A 17,372-nucleotide genomic window follows, 5' to 3' on the forward strand; every position below is an offset into this window, starting at 1 on the left:
TCATAATCACCAACAAATAATATATTATACAATTTTACTGTAGACAAACTTGTTTAAAACTTAAATATTCTTTAAATGTAGTTTGTGGATATATGACATTTACCAATCATGATCATAAGACTGATTATAAACTTTAGGGGATGTCTATCACATTCAAACTAGGCAATAACATAACCGTAAACATATTATGTTTAATCACTATTTATTATGTGACAGCTTTGACCAGGTCCAACTCCACCCTCCACGTGTTGGAACGTTTGGTTTGTCCCGTGACCTCATACCCGGAAGTCATTGTAAACATTGAGAGAGAACTTGTCATGTGATTTCCATTCAGCTGACTGCACTTAGCCGGCTGCAGATGAACTGTTCTATATCATCTCAAGTGCAACATCCTGTACATCGATATCAATGACGTTAACGCAGAAATTGTGATTCATTGAATGCAAATAGGTGCTAGTTAGTTAGCCCTCTGAGCAAGCTAGCTGTAGGTCGTAGAGATTAGGTGTTACTCTATTGATAGCTGTGTTAGCTAGCTAGGGAAACCCACTGCTTAGCACGTATTGCCTGGGTTGTAAGTTATTGTTTTTTTTTCGTTTGTGACCATGGACAAGATTTCCAAAGGTAAGTTCTATTACCTGCTGGTTCAACAAGAATGCTTGCTAGCTAGCCAACTCCTAAAGACCATGAATCATGATTAAACTAATTTGTGATTTAAGAACATATCTGACAATAACATAGGCTACTGTATTAGGCAGATATATTCAGACATGTATTATGTTGAGAGTGATATACTTTAAGACAGTACATACTTGTTGTGGTGTATGTCTTCTCAGATGTCGGTGATATCCAGTCCAGACTAATCGACCACAGGCCTGTCACCCAAGGGGAGATCCGCTACTTTATGAGAGAATTTGAGGTAAGCATCCATCATGGAACCATTGGTGTATGTTGTGGTACTGTGATGGAAGTTCAGACCAAGCCCAGACTGACCTGACAACATTGAACTGCTAATACAACTCCTTGTCATTTTTTAAGGAGAAACGTGGATTCCGGGAGAAACGTTTGCTGGAGAACCTGAACAAGACGGTGACTGAGACCAATGAGCAAGTGATGCCCAAGTGTTCACAGAGCTTGCATGAGCACCTCTGTGACGCTATCACGCGACGTAAGTGTAATCTAGCAGGGATCGAACCTGGGTCTCTCTCACGCCGTTCCCAAATGAATACCGTTAGGCCAAGAGGACATCCTTGTGGTCCGGGGGTGGGCAACATTTAGGCTTACAAGTCTCGGGGCAGGGCTACTGATCAAGACAGCGTGATTCCAAGTCTCATACCCTACATTAGCCTCTTCTCTTCCAGACCTGTGGTACCTCTCAATAGTCTACCATAGCTTCATCTCTCTGGATGTTTTTCTTTTCATCTACAGTGACTTGGGCAGTGAACTGGACAGGTGAAACGGAATACCCTGATAGACCTATGCCATGTAGACCTATGCCATGTGTTGCATCCACTTATCCTATGTTTTCATCTCAAAATTACTGATGAAAGAGAAGAGATGAGTAGAAGTAGCTGTTTAATATCAGTGACTTGTACTCAAATTCACTCTTGCTATTATTGTTTATTAATACTATATATATATTATATCATATTAATACCCATTCTCCTTGCTCTTATGGCTATCAGAAGCCACATTGAAATAGGGGTTCCATTTGTAAATGGTGAAACAAAATCAAACAATGTATTAAAGCTGATAATCTCTACTTTAACCTCATAGTAATTGTTTCATTTGATATAGAGCTAAAGTGAGATAAAATGCGTCCTCTTTCCAATACTTATTGAGGGCACTCAAATTAGGATATATTATTCTCCAGATTGTATTTATACAAGTTTCACATTTTGTTCATGTTCTCTTATTTTATCATGAGCCATCAAAGCAGAAAGTAGTTGAACATATTCATTGTCTTCTACAGTGGAAGCTGCACACCACATGGCACAGAGGATCCAGCAGAGGGAGCTAGAAGCCCAGCAGGTACAAATGCTATTCAAATCCATTGACTTACAAATGTTGCTGATTTAACCATTTACATCCAGGGATTAAAATGTATGGCTGCATCCCATTTCTTCACCCGCCTTTTCCTGAAGTATGCACGTGTGTACTTTCCAACAATGATTTAAAAGTATAGGATTGGTTTAACCATGGGTTCTTACACCAATCTATTCCTATTCAAATCCATGTGGGAAGTGCGTACTTCAGGGGAAGGGGGGAGGAATTGTATACAGAGGGGATACCACCTGAACTTGTCCAACAAGAGGGCTTCTTTTATTATTTTCTGTTTGTACATATTGTGACCCTGGTGCAAGTGTGTGCGACCCCCGCATGTCTGTTTGGATTCTGTGTACCCCAGAGTACCCAGTTGCAGGCGAGCATAGAGAGACGGAAAGTGGACTGGGAGGAGTTCCTGAAGGAGCAGCAGCGTCTGAAGGAGGAGGTGGATGAGGAGCATGCCAAGGCCGTGGGACGCCTTAGTACCCAGTACAGCGAGATGAAGAAAGACCTGTCCAAGTTCTCCCGCTTCTAAGAGAGATGGTGTGTGCGTGCGTGTGCGTGCGTGTGTGTGTGTGTGTGTGTGTGTGTGTGTGTGTGTGTGTGTGTGTGTGTGTGTGCGCGTGTGTGTGTGTCTGTATATTCGTCGGCGTGTTGCGTGCCTGTGTGTATATGTGCACACACTTGTGTGAGATGAAGCTGTTACCTTTGATTAATGTGCTACTTACTTGTTGGCTCTAACAGAGGATTTATATAGAAGTGCTGCACACAAGTCAACATTTTCCAGATCAGGAACAAGAAGCTACGATTAACAAAGTGTCATTTTCACAACCCATGAAAACTCATAATCATCTGTCTTAAGCATGTGGAATTTTTATGTTAAGTTCTGGAAAATGTCATTTCTTTTTAAACAAACAATAACATCTCTGACATTTTGAGATTTATAATGGATCCTGCCTGAAAGGGTGTTAATGATACATTTGTGTTAGCTACCAGCAGAGTAAGAAAATAAACGTGGATTTGGTAAAGAGGTGTGATATAAAAACAGAAGAAATAGCTCTGTGAAAGTGAAAATGTTAAATGGCAGAAGTGCTACTCAAAGCTGAGTTGTTAACAGCACAGAGAGGTCATGTGGAACTTCAACTCAGCTCCCCGAGCTTGTCTCCACAGCTAAGCATCCCTCACCAGCTCTTCAGAACAGAGAGGGGGAGAAAACCCATGACATGACAAATCACTGCTAAAAAATATATATAAATCAGAAATGGCTTTACTGAAATGCGTCCCAACTTTTCAGAATCAGCCATATGTCAGTCCTCTGGTCTGTTAATGTACCCTTAACATATGTTAAGGCTATGTAGGCTCCGCGGTTTATGTTTTATTCAAGTATTTGTGCTGGACAATAACATTCTATTCAAGTGGATGGATGGAGGGATGGAGGGATGGATGGATGGAGGGAGGGAGGGATGGATGGATGGATGGATGGGCATCCCGCCAGCACATTCCTGGCATGCTGGTTCGGGGACCACCGTTCATCTCAGACAGGGTCACTGAGTAAATATTTAAGATATACTCATTAACACAGGGCAGGGGCAGTCTCTTAACTCAATCGTCCATTGTTGTGTAGGGGAGGTTGACCTCATCCGTCAACGTAAGTCAAATAAAGTGTCGCTAAACTTTGCTCGGGTTGAGTGTGGTTTTTCTCTCCTGACATAAATCTATACAGTACAACGTCTTCCTGCAGTGCCTTTGACACACACGTCTGACATCGGAGCGTGAGCTGAGGCAAAATGGTATCCCATTTCAGGGAAGTTTGAGGCACAGTCTTTTCCACTTGGCTTTCTGCTGTCTGCTACACATCCTATCGTGTCTTCGACCACAGTCAGGGGGCCGTGCTCCGGTCGCCCGGCCTCTCTGAATGACTGGCGTTAGGGCAGGCTGGCAGGCATGCGTGTCATCAGAGATCCGAGAGGACACGTACGGCCATGCCAGCAGATGTTCTGAGGCGAAAGCGCAGCGGAGCTTCTCTGACTGACCGGGCACAGCTGGCCAAAGCCAGACAGCTCATCACCACTTAATGAGGAGTGACAATACGGAAACGCAGCCCACCTCCGCCAACAAGGCTTCTTTCATCTGGCCCTGTTTTTTCGGTTACATCTGAGAGAGAGAGAGAGAGGGAGAGAACAGCCAGGTTATATGCAGAAAGGTAAACTCTAAAGTCAGAGTGTTAGTTATTCAGTGCTCAACTCTAAAGTCAGTATTAGTTATTCGGTGCTCCACTCTAAAGTCAGTGCTCAAAGCCCTTCACCCATTATTAAGTCCTTGTGTGTAGATTTTGTATCATTCATAAAGCTTCTCAGAGTAGGGGTGCTGATCTAGGATCAGTTTTGCCTTTTAGATCATAATGAATACAATTATATGAACAGGTAGGGACCTGATCCTCCCCAATATCTACAGCTAGGCTTAATGATAATAATGCTAACTATTTGACAATTATGGGGAGTACAAAGCTATAATCACAAAGCTGGGCCATTTAATTTAGATCTGGAGACACAAGAGTACAGTATATCATAACTATCTGAGTTGAGAATAGTTTGGAATGTCTGTCACGCTATAAGGTGAACTATTTTAACTGAAAACTGAAATTGCGAACAAGCTCTTACATTTGTAGAAAATAATGGGGGTATGGCGAGAGTGAGCAAACTTCAACCACTGATTTGGCCTAGATGATCTAGACCAGTGATGCTTCTGGTCCTGGAGGGTAGCAGTACTGGAGGCTTTTGTCCCAGCTCAGCAATGACACAGCTGATTCAACTAATCAAGGTTTTGTGGCCTTGGGTGGTCCAGTGGTCTAGTACCACGGCCTACAGTGCACACATATGCCCATGTCGGCATGGGTTCAAATCCGGCCCATGCCCTGCTGACATGCCCTCTCTCCCTTCTTCTCCTTACTTTCCTGTCTGTCTTCACTGTATCTGTCCAATAAAATGAAAAAATATGAGTGGGACTGCCCCACTCATAAAGAAAGAAAAGAAAAGAAAAAAATCACAAAAAAAATACTAATCAAGGTTTTGAAGATCAGTCGATAAGTCGATAAGTTAAATCATGTGTGATAGCACTAGGCTGGGACGAAAACACTGCGGCTCTACAGCGCCAGGAGTGAGGATCATTGGCCCTAGACAGGAGGCAAAGGTGATGTCGGACATTGACCTGAAAGTGCGATCTCCCTTTGACTCTCAGGGAGTGTGGTACACACTACGCCATCTACAGTGAGCACTTTCCGCCCTCAGACCTCTAGATAGTCCCCACGTTCCGGGAAGATGAGTGCGTAGCGACCTACCCTGTGTTATCGTGCTCTCTCTGGGCCTGCATGCCGCCGTGTCCCTCAGGAACCAGGGCTTGTTTTTCGTCTCCTCTGTCTATCAGAGCCATTGTGTTCTTCCTGTTATGGAAAGAGAGTGCAACGATCTTAGTCGAGTGGAGCTGCAGTTCCATGCCAACATAAATCGTCAGGGAAACGGCACCCGGAGCTCCCAGCCTGACAAGGGGTGGTGGGGGGGGCGTGGGGGGGGGGGGGAGACCATGGAGACACAGATTAGGAAACGTCTGATCGCCGCCTGCTTCGGGTCTCTCAAACAAAGGAGGCCATCATGTCCCACTAAAGGTAGCGGGCCATATAGTACATTTCAGGATGGGCCTGGAAGTTTGGCAAAGAGAGCGGGAATAGAAAGATATTCCCTCATCTTCTGAAATAACAGCCGGCACTTTGTTGTTGACTAGCCTATATTCCCTGTTAATATAATCCACGTGTATCAGAATAGGTCTCTTGTGCACTGCTTTTTTATCACCTTCTCTCCCTCTGAAGTAGAGAACAAAGAACAGAGAGAGTGTAGTGCTTCCAGCTTGCAGCCCACTGCTTTGTCCTTCCTGACATTCTCACACTTTGAGAAACCCATAAACCCTCTCTGGACTACCACTGCGGCCTCAGAGAGAGACCAGCACTCCTCAACTTCAACTAAGTCAATTAGAGTTCACTCTTTTGTGAGGAGGGGGTAAAAATGTCTGTGAGGTTCGCCTCTGTGTCCCCCCCCCGCTTCTTCATATCATATAATAGGCCTCTCACTCAATTACTGTGGGGTCCAAATGAAAACGGCAGTGAACAATTGGGTGTGCTTCCCAGTTAATAACCTAGTATTACAACACCACAGGGATCTGGCAGATGGGTCCTGTGTGGATGGTTAATGCAGGTGGTAATATGAATTCTTTGGCAATGGCAAATGTTCACCCTGAGAATTTTTAAGTGGGGGAAAATATAAGCTCTCAGAGCCGCCATATAACAAATTAAGAAATGTATACTTTTTTTTAGAGAGGGGGGAAGGTGAGCTGGGAGGCAAGTTCCTTCTCACACGTCGCCTATTCAGAAGATGAGAACGAGGTCTCCTATAAAAGCAATCATCGCTTTAGAAAAGGATTGTAATGAACTGTTCTCCTTTTCACACAAAAAATGCCCAACTGCCCCCCTTTTTCCACCATGAGGTTGGAAGGTGGCCAAGAGGTTACCCAGACATGGCAGTGGCCGGAGGGATGCTGGTTCGAATCCCTGGTCTGATATTCTGGCAGGCTGCCAGTATTAGTACCACCTACTTAGCTGTTGTGCCTTTGAGCAATACCCCTGTCTATTCCCATGGCACTATTCTGTGGCTTAACTTATGCTGCCTCTCGCTATGTTTGCATGCCCAGTATGGTGTCCCAGAGGTTGGTCAACAAGTCTACTCTACACCCCCCTTCGTGTTGCTGTAGTAAGTCGGGTTTCCCTCATCTCTGAGGCGCGTGGGTGTTTTGGCCGTTCTGGTGGAGGCAAAAATCGGACAAACCGCTCGTATTACATGGAATGGAATGAGGAATGCTATCAAACACTTGTGTTTGGTACCATTCCTCATTCCATTCCATGCATTGCAATGAGCCTGTCCTTCTTCCTACCTCCACCAGCCTCTTGTGAAGTACATGCTAGGCTACCCTGCCAAGTCCAAGAAAGACAGATAAGGGCCAGCAACAACAACCACCTTCCTCAGTGAATCACAGCCAGAACAATGGGCCAGGGAGGACGCAGAGAATGGCTTGTCAACGCCGAACCAGAGACCCACTGGAACACGTCACTTCGCTTGTTGTCGTCTGGAGTTCTAGGAATGTCTGGATCCTTTGCCAACTACATACCTCAAATCACTCCCTCACCTTTCTTTTTTTTTTTACCAGGTTCTATTTATAAATAATGCCTATTGGAGAGGTCACCTCTCTATGTCTTACCATTGGCAGTGGTTTCTACTGTGAAGGAAGACGACTACCGGTACATATTTTTGTCCGAAAGAGGCTATCAGGTCATCTCCCCCGTCCGGAAATCTACCCTCGCTATTCCTCTTTGACACCCTGCTCCGTGTCATCTGGAATGACGAAGGGAAGGGGAAAGGAACTGTTATGATTCCTTCAGTATCTCCTCCGTGAGTTTGTTGATAAGAGGGTTGGTTATCTGGTGTCCGCAGGGGACAGGGAAGATCTACGGTTGTTTGTCAGAGGGTAGGGGTGTTATTTTAGACTACTGCTCATTGTTCAGCCAACAGGTTATGGATGAGGTTTTAATGGCACAATAACAGTGGAAGCTCATCCATTATTAGATAGTTACCAAAGACAGGAATGTGAAGTGTTCATTCTGACCAGCCTTTAAGGAATGCCACTCAATCAAAATGCCAGCCCCCTCAAGACCTATAATTGTACAAAAGATAACCCTTTCGAAACACGTTAGGGTAGCCTAACCCAGTGATTCTCAACCTAGGGTATTTGGGACTCCCAAAGCCTAATGGGAAAATGAACATCAGGGGGTACTTTAAAAAATAACCTGACCTAACCCAAGAGGGAACCAGATAAATGGTGTAGAGTAGACCGTCTCTCAACTAGTGGGTCGCGACCCATTTGACTCATTCTGAATGGGTCACGGACTGACTTCTATTTTAACACTAGAAAAGCCAAAAGTAGTTTTCTGATGTCAGACTTTTATTTTGACAGACAGCCGTTGCGTTCGCTGGCTATTGAGGGTAAAGGTTATATCGCGCTTTTACGAACTTTTAAGAACAGAGATCGCAGCCTTCCTTTCAGAGAATAACTCTCCTTACACTGAGCTCTCTATCATCATCCCAGACTTTGAAACTCTTTCAGGAGTCAAGCACAACCCCAATTATCTCATTAGCTTCCCCAAATGCCTGTTGAGTGACAGCCCGTTTAGTAGGCCTACTCAGAGAGATGATCATACTGTGTGTGTAAACACAGATATGTAGTTATGATCAGGGGTGCACATAACTTTTTGGGGCCAGTGCTCAGAGGAGCACCTAGGGATGCTGCTTGGTGCTCCCCGAGCTCGCGAGTCACGACCCGTCCCACAGGATGGATAAAAAAGGGATACATGGATAACTTATATTAGCAAAACGACATTTATTCCTAAATAAAGATGAACGAACAAATGATTGTGTGCAAAACAAAAGAAACAAATGCAAAATCAAATGACTGCTCTTTAAGCATGAAAGTCTGTCAGACTCCTTTAAACACAATGAAATCAACTGACATCTCTTTAAGCACTGCTCTGTTCTGTAAACACTGAAATCAACTTTTCAACTAAAAGTTACAGCCTAAGCATTTATTTATGCTACAAGCTTAATCATCATCATCACTGCTCTCTTGACTGCTGTAAGTTATCACTGTCCTCAATTTCAACCATGGTAGAGGATGTTGTAGGCTATCACTTTAAATAGCTCATTATTTTGATTGTGCAACAAAGTCTTTTTTTTTTCCTAATAGAATTCCCAACCATATTCCCTGGGTCAGGGGTCTAGGTGCGATAATTAAGCTGTAAAACAAACGTCTGAACGTTTGAAAGCTTCAGAGAAAAGAAACGTGAAGTTCCTTGGTGTTGTTTTTCCTTTTAGCGACGAGTCGTTCGGGACTGAATTGTCACGTGTCGGCGTGATAACCGTGCGAAACGCGATACGCGGAATGAAAGTACAAGTTACGATACTTTCCGAATGTTTTCGTGAGGGGAGTCGCCGTGGTCGTTGTGATGGCGTTACGGCGCTTGCAGTGATGCAGCAGTCAGCAGTCAGCAGGTGGATTTTGAGGAAGTAAATTCCTCTCCCAGCGCTCCCAGCTGTTGGTGCGCAAGAGCGCGTTCATGCCGCTGATCTTCCGCGCAGCATGCATTTTGGCGACGCATGCGCACTGGCGCACCAGTTATGTGCACCCCTGGTTATGATGTTAATTGTATTCATAATCACCAGGATCAGCAGCACGCAGTTGTGATGTTCATACTCATCAGTTTATTAATCAGGATCAGTTTGCAATTGCTAGAGTAATGTGCTCTTAATACTTTTCCGTTGATTTTATGTAAAAAAAAAAAAAAAAAAAACATGATGACATTGTGTAAGTGTTTACTAGCCCATTTGACATTGTGTAAGTGTTTACTAGGCCATTTTGGAGAAATGAATTTGCTTGGTTTGAATTCTATAAAAGTGGGTCTTGACTTAATGACCATGGGAATGTGGGTCCCAAAGCCAGACCAGTTGAGAACCACTGGTGAAGGCCATGCTGCTGAAGTCCAAATCAGCCTTGATCAGCCCCTCCTGTAGATCTTGAAAGATTTGTGCTGTTATCTTATATTATGGCAACGTTTCCACCAAGCCAATCAAAGGGCAAGATTAATGCTTTCACCATACTACTGACACGCATCGTATCATTTCCTATCCTACTAGATCTACGAGATCTACTGGCTATAGGGGTAGGGGGCTAGGAGTTGGTTTCAAGGTGCCTCGAGAGGACAACGTATCTGAGTGAACAACCACAACCATGCTTCGATTAGAGCATGTGAGGCTACCATTGAACTACCATTGAACTCTGCGCCAACTTGTCGTACCCAGAATTTACATCCTCCGTGAATGTTACTGTTTGACAAATAAAGGAAATGATTTATCAAAAATATCAGGCTGGGAATACCATCCAGCCAAGCCTCTTTTTTATCAGTTATTTATCGCTCGTTGTCGGCATATTGATTTAAGGAAATAATTCAGTGGACAGAGATGTAATGGGGGTGCAATATAAAGACGTGATTCAGGGTCCTGGTCTTAGCTTAGCATTTCTCCTGGTGAGTGAAGTAGCAAGGATAGGATGCAAAGCCACGATGGGTTCCCCCCCCCCCCCCCCCCCTCGGCTCCTCTCTATGGTCACATCTGATCGTACGGGCCATCTGTGGACCACAGAGAGCTGTATTGCTCTCATCCCCTTCGCCATCCCCTACATTAACCTCTCCAAACGTAGGAGCAGTCTCTCTTCTCTCCAGCGTTTCCCAGGCACCCCATACAGAATGTTTGGGAACGTTTCCCAGACTTGCCTTCTTTTTTTAATCTTTTGAAATCTATTTTATGTATGTATTTTCCTCTTTCCTTCATGCCCTTTCATATGGGGCCATTTTTGGGTATGAATCATTCAATATTCTGGTCAAGCATAGGTCAACGTGAGTTTTCCCTTAGTTTTAGAACTACTTCATTCGAGTGTTCCGTCAGTCTTTTTTCTTTTACAGATTGATCTGGAGCAGGATCTCTGAGGCGTGTCTAATATCCTACCTAACACAACCTCTGGAATCCAATAAATCAATCACTTATGGTTTACGAGACGGTGTGTTACCCATTCAGGAAACGGAATATCCCCGCTTACTAAGCCACCGTGTATCATGTCGAGAACTGTAGACCGACAGAACAATGGGCGAGAGAGTGTGTGTGCTCGTGCGTGCGTGGGAGCGAGTGAGTGAAAGAGAGAGTTCTTTTGTGCATTTATGTGGTGTGTGTGTGTGTGTGTGTACATCATATTTGTGTATACCGGTGTGTGACTATGAGACTCTGGAGCAGTTTCGGGGGTGAAAGCAGCCCTGTCTGAGTCAGTCTGTCATCCTTCCCTAGTCCGGGGAGGCCCCAGTCTCTTGGCAGAGGGATCCATGGGAGTGGGCTTTTCCAATAAAGGCAACTCTCTCTCAGAGCCCCGTGACGGCCTGCGCTTTCGTTTTCATCATGAACCCAAGTGGGCTGCTTCGTTTCAGGACACTAATGACTTTACCTTTAGGTGGAGCTGAGCTGGGGGCTTGGAACTGGAAGAGCAGCATTACTCATGTCCTGCCCGGCCCATGGCAAGTGCAACTCGCTTTGACTCGGCTATCATGTCATTTCATAAGGACGTGGCCTCCACTGCAGTCGCGGGAGCTCAACAGAGTTCTCTGTTCTCTGTCAAAGACCTGCCTCAACATCATCATGTAAGACATTGTCTCTGAAATGATGTAACGTCTGTGCCGAGCCGTCCCTATTCCTTCAGCTTCAGCTGCCCCTGTTGTTGAGGAGCTTTCATGACGCAATACGTTTACTGTTCAGGGCTGAGTTTCACAAAGCTGCGTAGCTAAAGTAGAACATAAGAACATAAGTAATCGAACTCTTTCTCAGGGTTGGTTAGCTCCAACTGAAATTCCTCAGGTCTCCATCGAATTGAACAAATCTACTTTTTAAGTTTTTTCCTTGCAAAAGAGACCGTGAGACCTTTAGACAATCCAGGGACCACTCCTCTCCTACACCAGTGACATTCCTCATTTAACACATTTTTGGATTGACCTGCAAACATTTGATTTTACAATTGTTACTGTCTCAAATCTTTGCTGCTTGGCTATCGCGAGAAACAGGCCTGTTTTGCATTTTATATTGATATCCCCCAAAAAATCATTGTGAATTCATAAAAAACACAAAGTGAGTAATATATTATAACGCCATTTATTTCATGTAGAAATGTCTAACCCAGGCAGCACTGGGCCCATTTCCCAGGGTCCATTTGATCCATCAATCTTAACTTGTCCTCTGTAGTATTGTTGAGGGCTAGCGAGCCTGTCAGCAGTTCTATGGGGCTGCAGCAGGGCTGAAGCAGGGCGGAGTTTCTTTAGCAGGAGCAGAGGCCGAGGGGGGGGGAGGAGAAAGGGATAGAGAGAGAGGGCCGTCCTGGACCAAAGATCAAAGGAGGCAGTGAGTAGCAGCCCAGAGCAGAGCCTCCCAGCACCTGCTCCTGCCCCCCCGGCCAAGTCAAACACATTATTCCACCAGCCGTGCCGCTTTAATGGCTTCTGTGGGGACCCCGTGAGTGGAGGGGCCATCCAGGGCTGCCTGAACTCCTGCTTCTGTAGACGACGTGCACACAGGTACGCACATAGATACACATAAACACACACACAGTCTATCACAAACAAAACTCACACACAAACTCACACACTATCACACATGAATACAATTCATACAATCACACAAATACATATTTAACCACAAATTCACACACACACACACACACACACACACAAATCCTTATCACACGTACAAAAATACACCTAAATTAGCACAACCACACACACAAACACACACAAACTAACACACATTCACACACCTGGTTTCTGCCTTGTAGGAAAGCCCTTACTGCCCCGTCCCCTGTCCCTGTTCCACACGGCTCTGGTGAGGGGAGTGTGGTTATGGTTGGACAGGGATCAATATTGAGCAGAGGACAAATCATCCTAAGAAAAACAGTAAACATCTGTTTTGAGACTTGGCCACCACTCGTTGGCAATGTCAACCTGACTTCAACAAGGTTGGGCCCATTTTTTCCATGAGAGAGTAAGTGACAACATCTGCAATTTCTTTTTAAAAGGAAAATAAAAACAAACCTTGACGCAATGTAGGGCCTCGCTAAGTGTCTTGCAATATGTCTAAACGGAATCAAAGGGGGAGACGATTTGAGAGTTTCTCAGGCTGACAGGTGAACATCACAAGGGTCATTGTGACAGTTATAGCTCTCCACCTATGAAATACTGTCTGCTGAAATATTAACCAGACACAGGACTATGTAGGTGCATGCTACTTGTGTCCGCTGCCTGATTTGCACACTAGCAATGGTATTGCGATACTTATACCACACGCATACAAATGTTGTCTCTTTTTAGATGAAGCTGAAGACCTCCCTATCGTTTTTCTTACTATGATATGGTTATAGCATAACATCAGCAATATATAGTGCCCTCCATAAGGGTTTTTGTCTTTTAGCTCTATACTCTGTTTGGATTTGAAATCAAACAATTACCATGGAGTCAAAATACAGATTCTCAACTTAAATAATTCAAATAAAATTAAAATAATAATTCAGATTGGGTTCACTGTTTAGTAAGTAACTTTTTTAAACATACTATCCCTATTTTAGGGCAAAAGAAAACAAGAACTGATGCTCTGCCAGGGCTGCACTGCAGCCACCTTCAGTTATTGATTGTTTTTTTGTCCACAATTCCAATCACCAGGAAATGAAATGCATGTTCAATTGGATTTCATTCGGAAGATTGACTTTGCTAGTCAAGAACTTTCCACTTTTGGCCCTGAAAAACTCCCTAGTTGCTATGTCTGTTTTGTCTTATTGTACAATATGATGAATTTGGAGGCATTAGTAATTTAATAATTAATAATAATTTTAATAATAATAATAATTTAATTAGTACACTTCTACTTGGGCAGGCACAATGTTACTGTACACTTCAGAATACCTTCTGCTGCTGCTGTCAGCAGTAACAACAGTAAGACAAGTTAGCCAGGTTTTGTAGCAGCTATACATGCCCAAACCATAGCACCCTCTCCACCATGTTTCACGTGAGGTGGTACGTAGTAAATCTTGAGTAGATCCTTTTTTCTCCCAACATTCCTCTTGCAATCACTCTGATACATGATAACTTATGTCCACAAAACCTTTCCAGACCTCTCCATGCTTTTTAAGGTATTTTTGCTTTTGAAGGCCATCCTTTTTGAGGATAATTAGTCGTTTGCACCTTGCAGCCTCTGTAGCTCGGCTGGTGACGTAGTCTGCGGAGGGTAGTCTCCGACACATTCACGCCTACCTCCTGGAGAGGGTTCCTGATCTGTGGAACAGTTGTGTTGTTTTTTCTCTTAATTATGGTGAACATTCTTCAGTCAGCCACTGGAGAGGTCTTCCTTGGCCTACCAGCCTGTTTTCGATTGCTGAGCTGTCAAACAAGGAGTTTAATCCGGCCCATGAGATGATTTTGCAAAGCATAAAAATGAGATGCGGGGGAGATGCAATTTTTCAAAGAAAGAAACTGCTGTTCTAAATGTGTCCATAACTTCTATTAAGCAAGCAAGCGGTTTATACCGGGGCTGAGGAAGTAGGCACAGGTAGTCGGAGCTAGCTTGTCAACATTACGGGCTTTGGCACCCAGAGTCATTTCCCCAAAATGTCCCTGTCAAATGCTTTGGTCCTCATGTTGGCAACCAATCAAAATGTTTGTGTCTTTTGAAACACGGAACTACGTTTTGACGTCGTTGAGAATCACAACACAGACTTGCTAGTGAAGCCAAAATACTGCAATGCAATGGATTGGGTGAGTAATCCCCCACTGCTACCTAGTTAACTAGAACATTTTACATTTATATTTTTGGCATTTAGCAGACGCCTTATTCCAAAGCGACTTACAATCAATACATTTGAATACTAAACAAGTGAATCATCACCAGTCGTAGCAGGAAGAGTAATCCAGCTCAGGCCCGGGGCCATTGATAGAAGGAAAAACCTTCTTCTGTCACCTTCTTCTAAACCAATTTTTTATTTTATTTTATTTTTTGACACTGGAGAAACAGAGAAACAGTACAAGGGGGTCAATAGAAGTTTTTAGGGACACAGTAGAGGGGAAAAGTGGGTGTCTTCAGGAGACGCAGTGCTGAGGGGCAGAAGATATCTCAGGAGGAGCAGTTAAGGTGTAACCTGAAGAGATGGAGGTCTTCAGTCTACGACGGAAGATGGGTAGTGAACTCTGCAGTTCTGACAGCCATGGGAAGCTCATTCCACCAGCGGGGAGCCAGTGTTGTGAAGAGATGTGATCAGGCAGCATGACTGCCGTGTTGGTGTAGAGGTGGTGGGGCCAGTCGGACAGCCGAGGTGGAGGAGCGGAGTGAACGGGCTGGAGTTTGGGGGATTACCATATCCTTCAGGTAGGCAGGGGCTGTCCCTTTAGCTGCCTTGTATGCAAGCACCAGGGTCTTGAATCTGATGCGAGGTGCTATCGGGAGCCAGTGCAGGGTGCGAAGGAGAGGGGTGACATGAGAGTATTTGGGGAGGTTGAATACCAGCCGGGCAGCAGCATTCTGGATGAGCTGCAGAGGTCTGATGGCGGAGGCGGGGAGCCCAGCCAGGAGTATGTTGCAGTAATCCAGGCGGGAGATGACCAGTGCCTGGGTCAAGAGTTGCACTGCCTCTCTGGTGAGGAATGGTCATATCCTTCTGATGTTCTGAATCTGCAGGAGAATCTGAATCTGCAGGAGCGAGCCGTTGCTGCAATGTTCTCCGCACAGGATAGTCGGTTGTCCAGGATCACGCCATGGTTCTTGGCTGTCAGGGAGGGGGTTACAGTAGAGTTCTCCACTGTGATGGAGAAGTCTTGGAGAGGGCAGGCTTTCCCGGGGAAGAAGAGGAGCTCGGTCTTGTTAAGATTGAGCTTGAGATGGTGGTCAGCCATCCATGTTGAAATGTCAGCGAGACATGCAGAGATACCGGTTGCCACGTGTAGATCAGACGGGGGGAAGGACAGGAAGAGTTGAGTGTCATCTGCGTAGCTGTGGTAGGAGAGCCCATGTGAGGAGATTACCGAGCCAAGAGACTTGGTGTAGAGAGAGAACAGTAGGGGCCCTAGGACAGAGCCCTGGGGTACCCCAGTGGTGAGGGTTCGTGGAGAAGACAGCGATTCTCTCCGGGTCACCTGATAGGAGCGACCCGCCAGGTAGGAAGAAAACCAGCAGTGTGCGTGCCAGAGATGCCCAGTTCTGAGAGGATGGAGAGAAGGATCTGATGATTGACTGTGTCGAAGGCAGCAGACAGGTCCAGGAGAATGAGAACCCCCCCTGAGATTTTCCTCCATGTGGCCCCTGAGCTAAAATGAGTTTGACATCCCTGGCCTAGAGTCAAGCCTAGACCAATGACAGCTCTCTTAATCCTGCACAACTGAATAACCTGACTAACCAGATACTTAGTGCCCTGAAATAGGATGTATAAAAGCTTTGTAATTTCTCAATTGAATTAAAGCTTTAACCTCATAGTAATTGTTTGATTTCAAATCCAAGCTGTTGGAGTATAGAGCTAAAACAAGACAAAATGCTTCCTCTTTACAATACTTCTGGAGGGCACTGTACATGGCCTCGAACCAGAGGTCTGGACCTTTGTGGCACAGGTACTCAGTACAGAGTGATCCTACACCTTAAATGTAGGATACTGCACACTCGGATCAAAAAAATGGCTCTAAGTAAAAATTAAAAATAAAATAAAAGAAGGGGGGGGGGGGTTTGAATGAATGAATTAATGAATGGACTTTATTGTCATTGCTACAGTACAGGTACCAAACAACGAAATTTAGGAGGGGTGGCTCCCCTGGTGTTAGGAAAGGGAAAAAAAAAAGAAAAGAAAGAAAAGAAAAAAAAACTAAAAAAAAAAAGAAAAAAAGAAGGGAAGGAGCTGGTTTACATAAATAAAGGCTATGTACACTATCCACTGTACTATACTGTACAGATAGACGCCTAGGGTTGTCATATTGCACAATAGTATTATTTCACATTTATTTAAAGTGTCACAGTTTGCAGGCTTGAAATGTACATGTTTGTGCCTCAGCACTACACCTGATTTTTTCAGTCCAGCAGCTGCCATCAATCCGTCCAGACTGTCCAGGGCCCAGAACTTAGGTCTTTGCTGTGTTCAGGGCCTGGACGGCCCTGTGGTAGAAGCTGTTCTTCAGTCTGTTTGTCCTTGCGGCCAGGGTCCTGAACAGCCTTTTCGAGGGCAGCCTGGTAAAGTGTTCGTACCCAGGGTGGGTCGGGTCCCTGGAGATCTTGGAGGCCTTCCTGAGACAGCGTGTGTTGTACAGCTCTTCCAGAGAGGGGAGGGGGGCGCCGGTGATCTTCTGTGCTGTTCTCACGACTCTCTGTAGCGCATTTCTCTCCGCTGTTGTGCAGCTGGAGAACCAGTTGCAGATGCCGTAGGTGAGGATGCTCTCCACTGCGCCGCGGTAGAAGGTCACCAGTATCTCCTGCTTGCTGTGTTCCTTCCTGAGGACTCTCAGGGTGTATAGCCGCTGTTGTGCCCTCTTGATGGTGGCTTTTGAGTTGTCCTTCCAGGTCAGGTCATCCCGCATGTGCATCCCCAGGAATCGGAGGGTTGAGACTCTCTCCACGCTCTCTCCGTCG

General features: G+C 45.0%; 1 protein-coding gene across 1 annotated transcript; it reads left to right on the forward strand.

Annotated features, from left to right (window-relative positions):
• The first annotated feature begins 380 nt into the window (after nt 1-380).
• bloc1s5 (biogenesis of lysosomal organelles complex-1, subunit 5, muted) lies at nt 381-3,421 on the forward strand. The gene is made up of 5 exons (XM_080542997.1): nt 381-621; nt 834-916; nt 1,036-1,165; nt 1,970-2,028; nt 2,405-3,421. Exons 1-5 carry the CDS (start codon nt 603-605, stop codon nt 2,576-2,578), a joined length of 465 nt encoding a protein of 154 aa, XP_080399123.1. The 5' UTR covers nt 381-602; the 3' UTR covers nt 2,579-3,421.
• The last annotated feature ends 13,951 nt before the right edge of the window (nt 3,422-17,372 follow it).

The sequence above is a fragment of the Nansenia antarctica genome (genome assembly GCF_963989245.1).
Source record: "Nansenia antarctica genome assembly, chromosome: 12".
NCBI lineage: Eukaryota > Metazoa > Chordata > Actinopteri > Argentiniformes > Microstomatidae > Nansenia > Nansenia antarctica.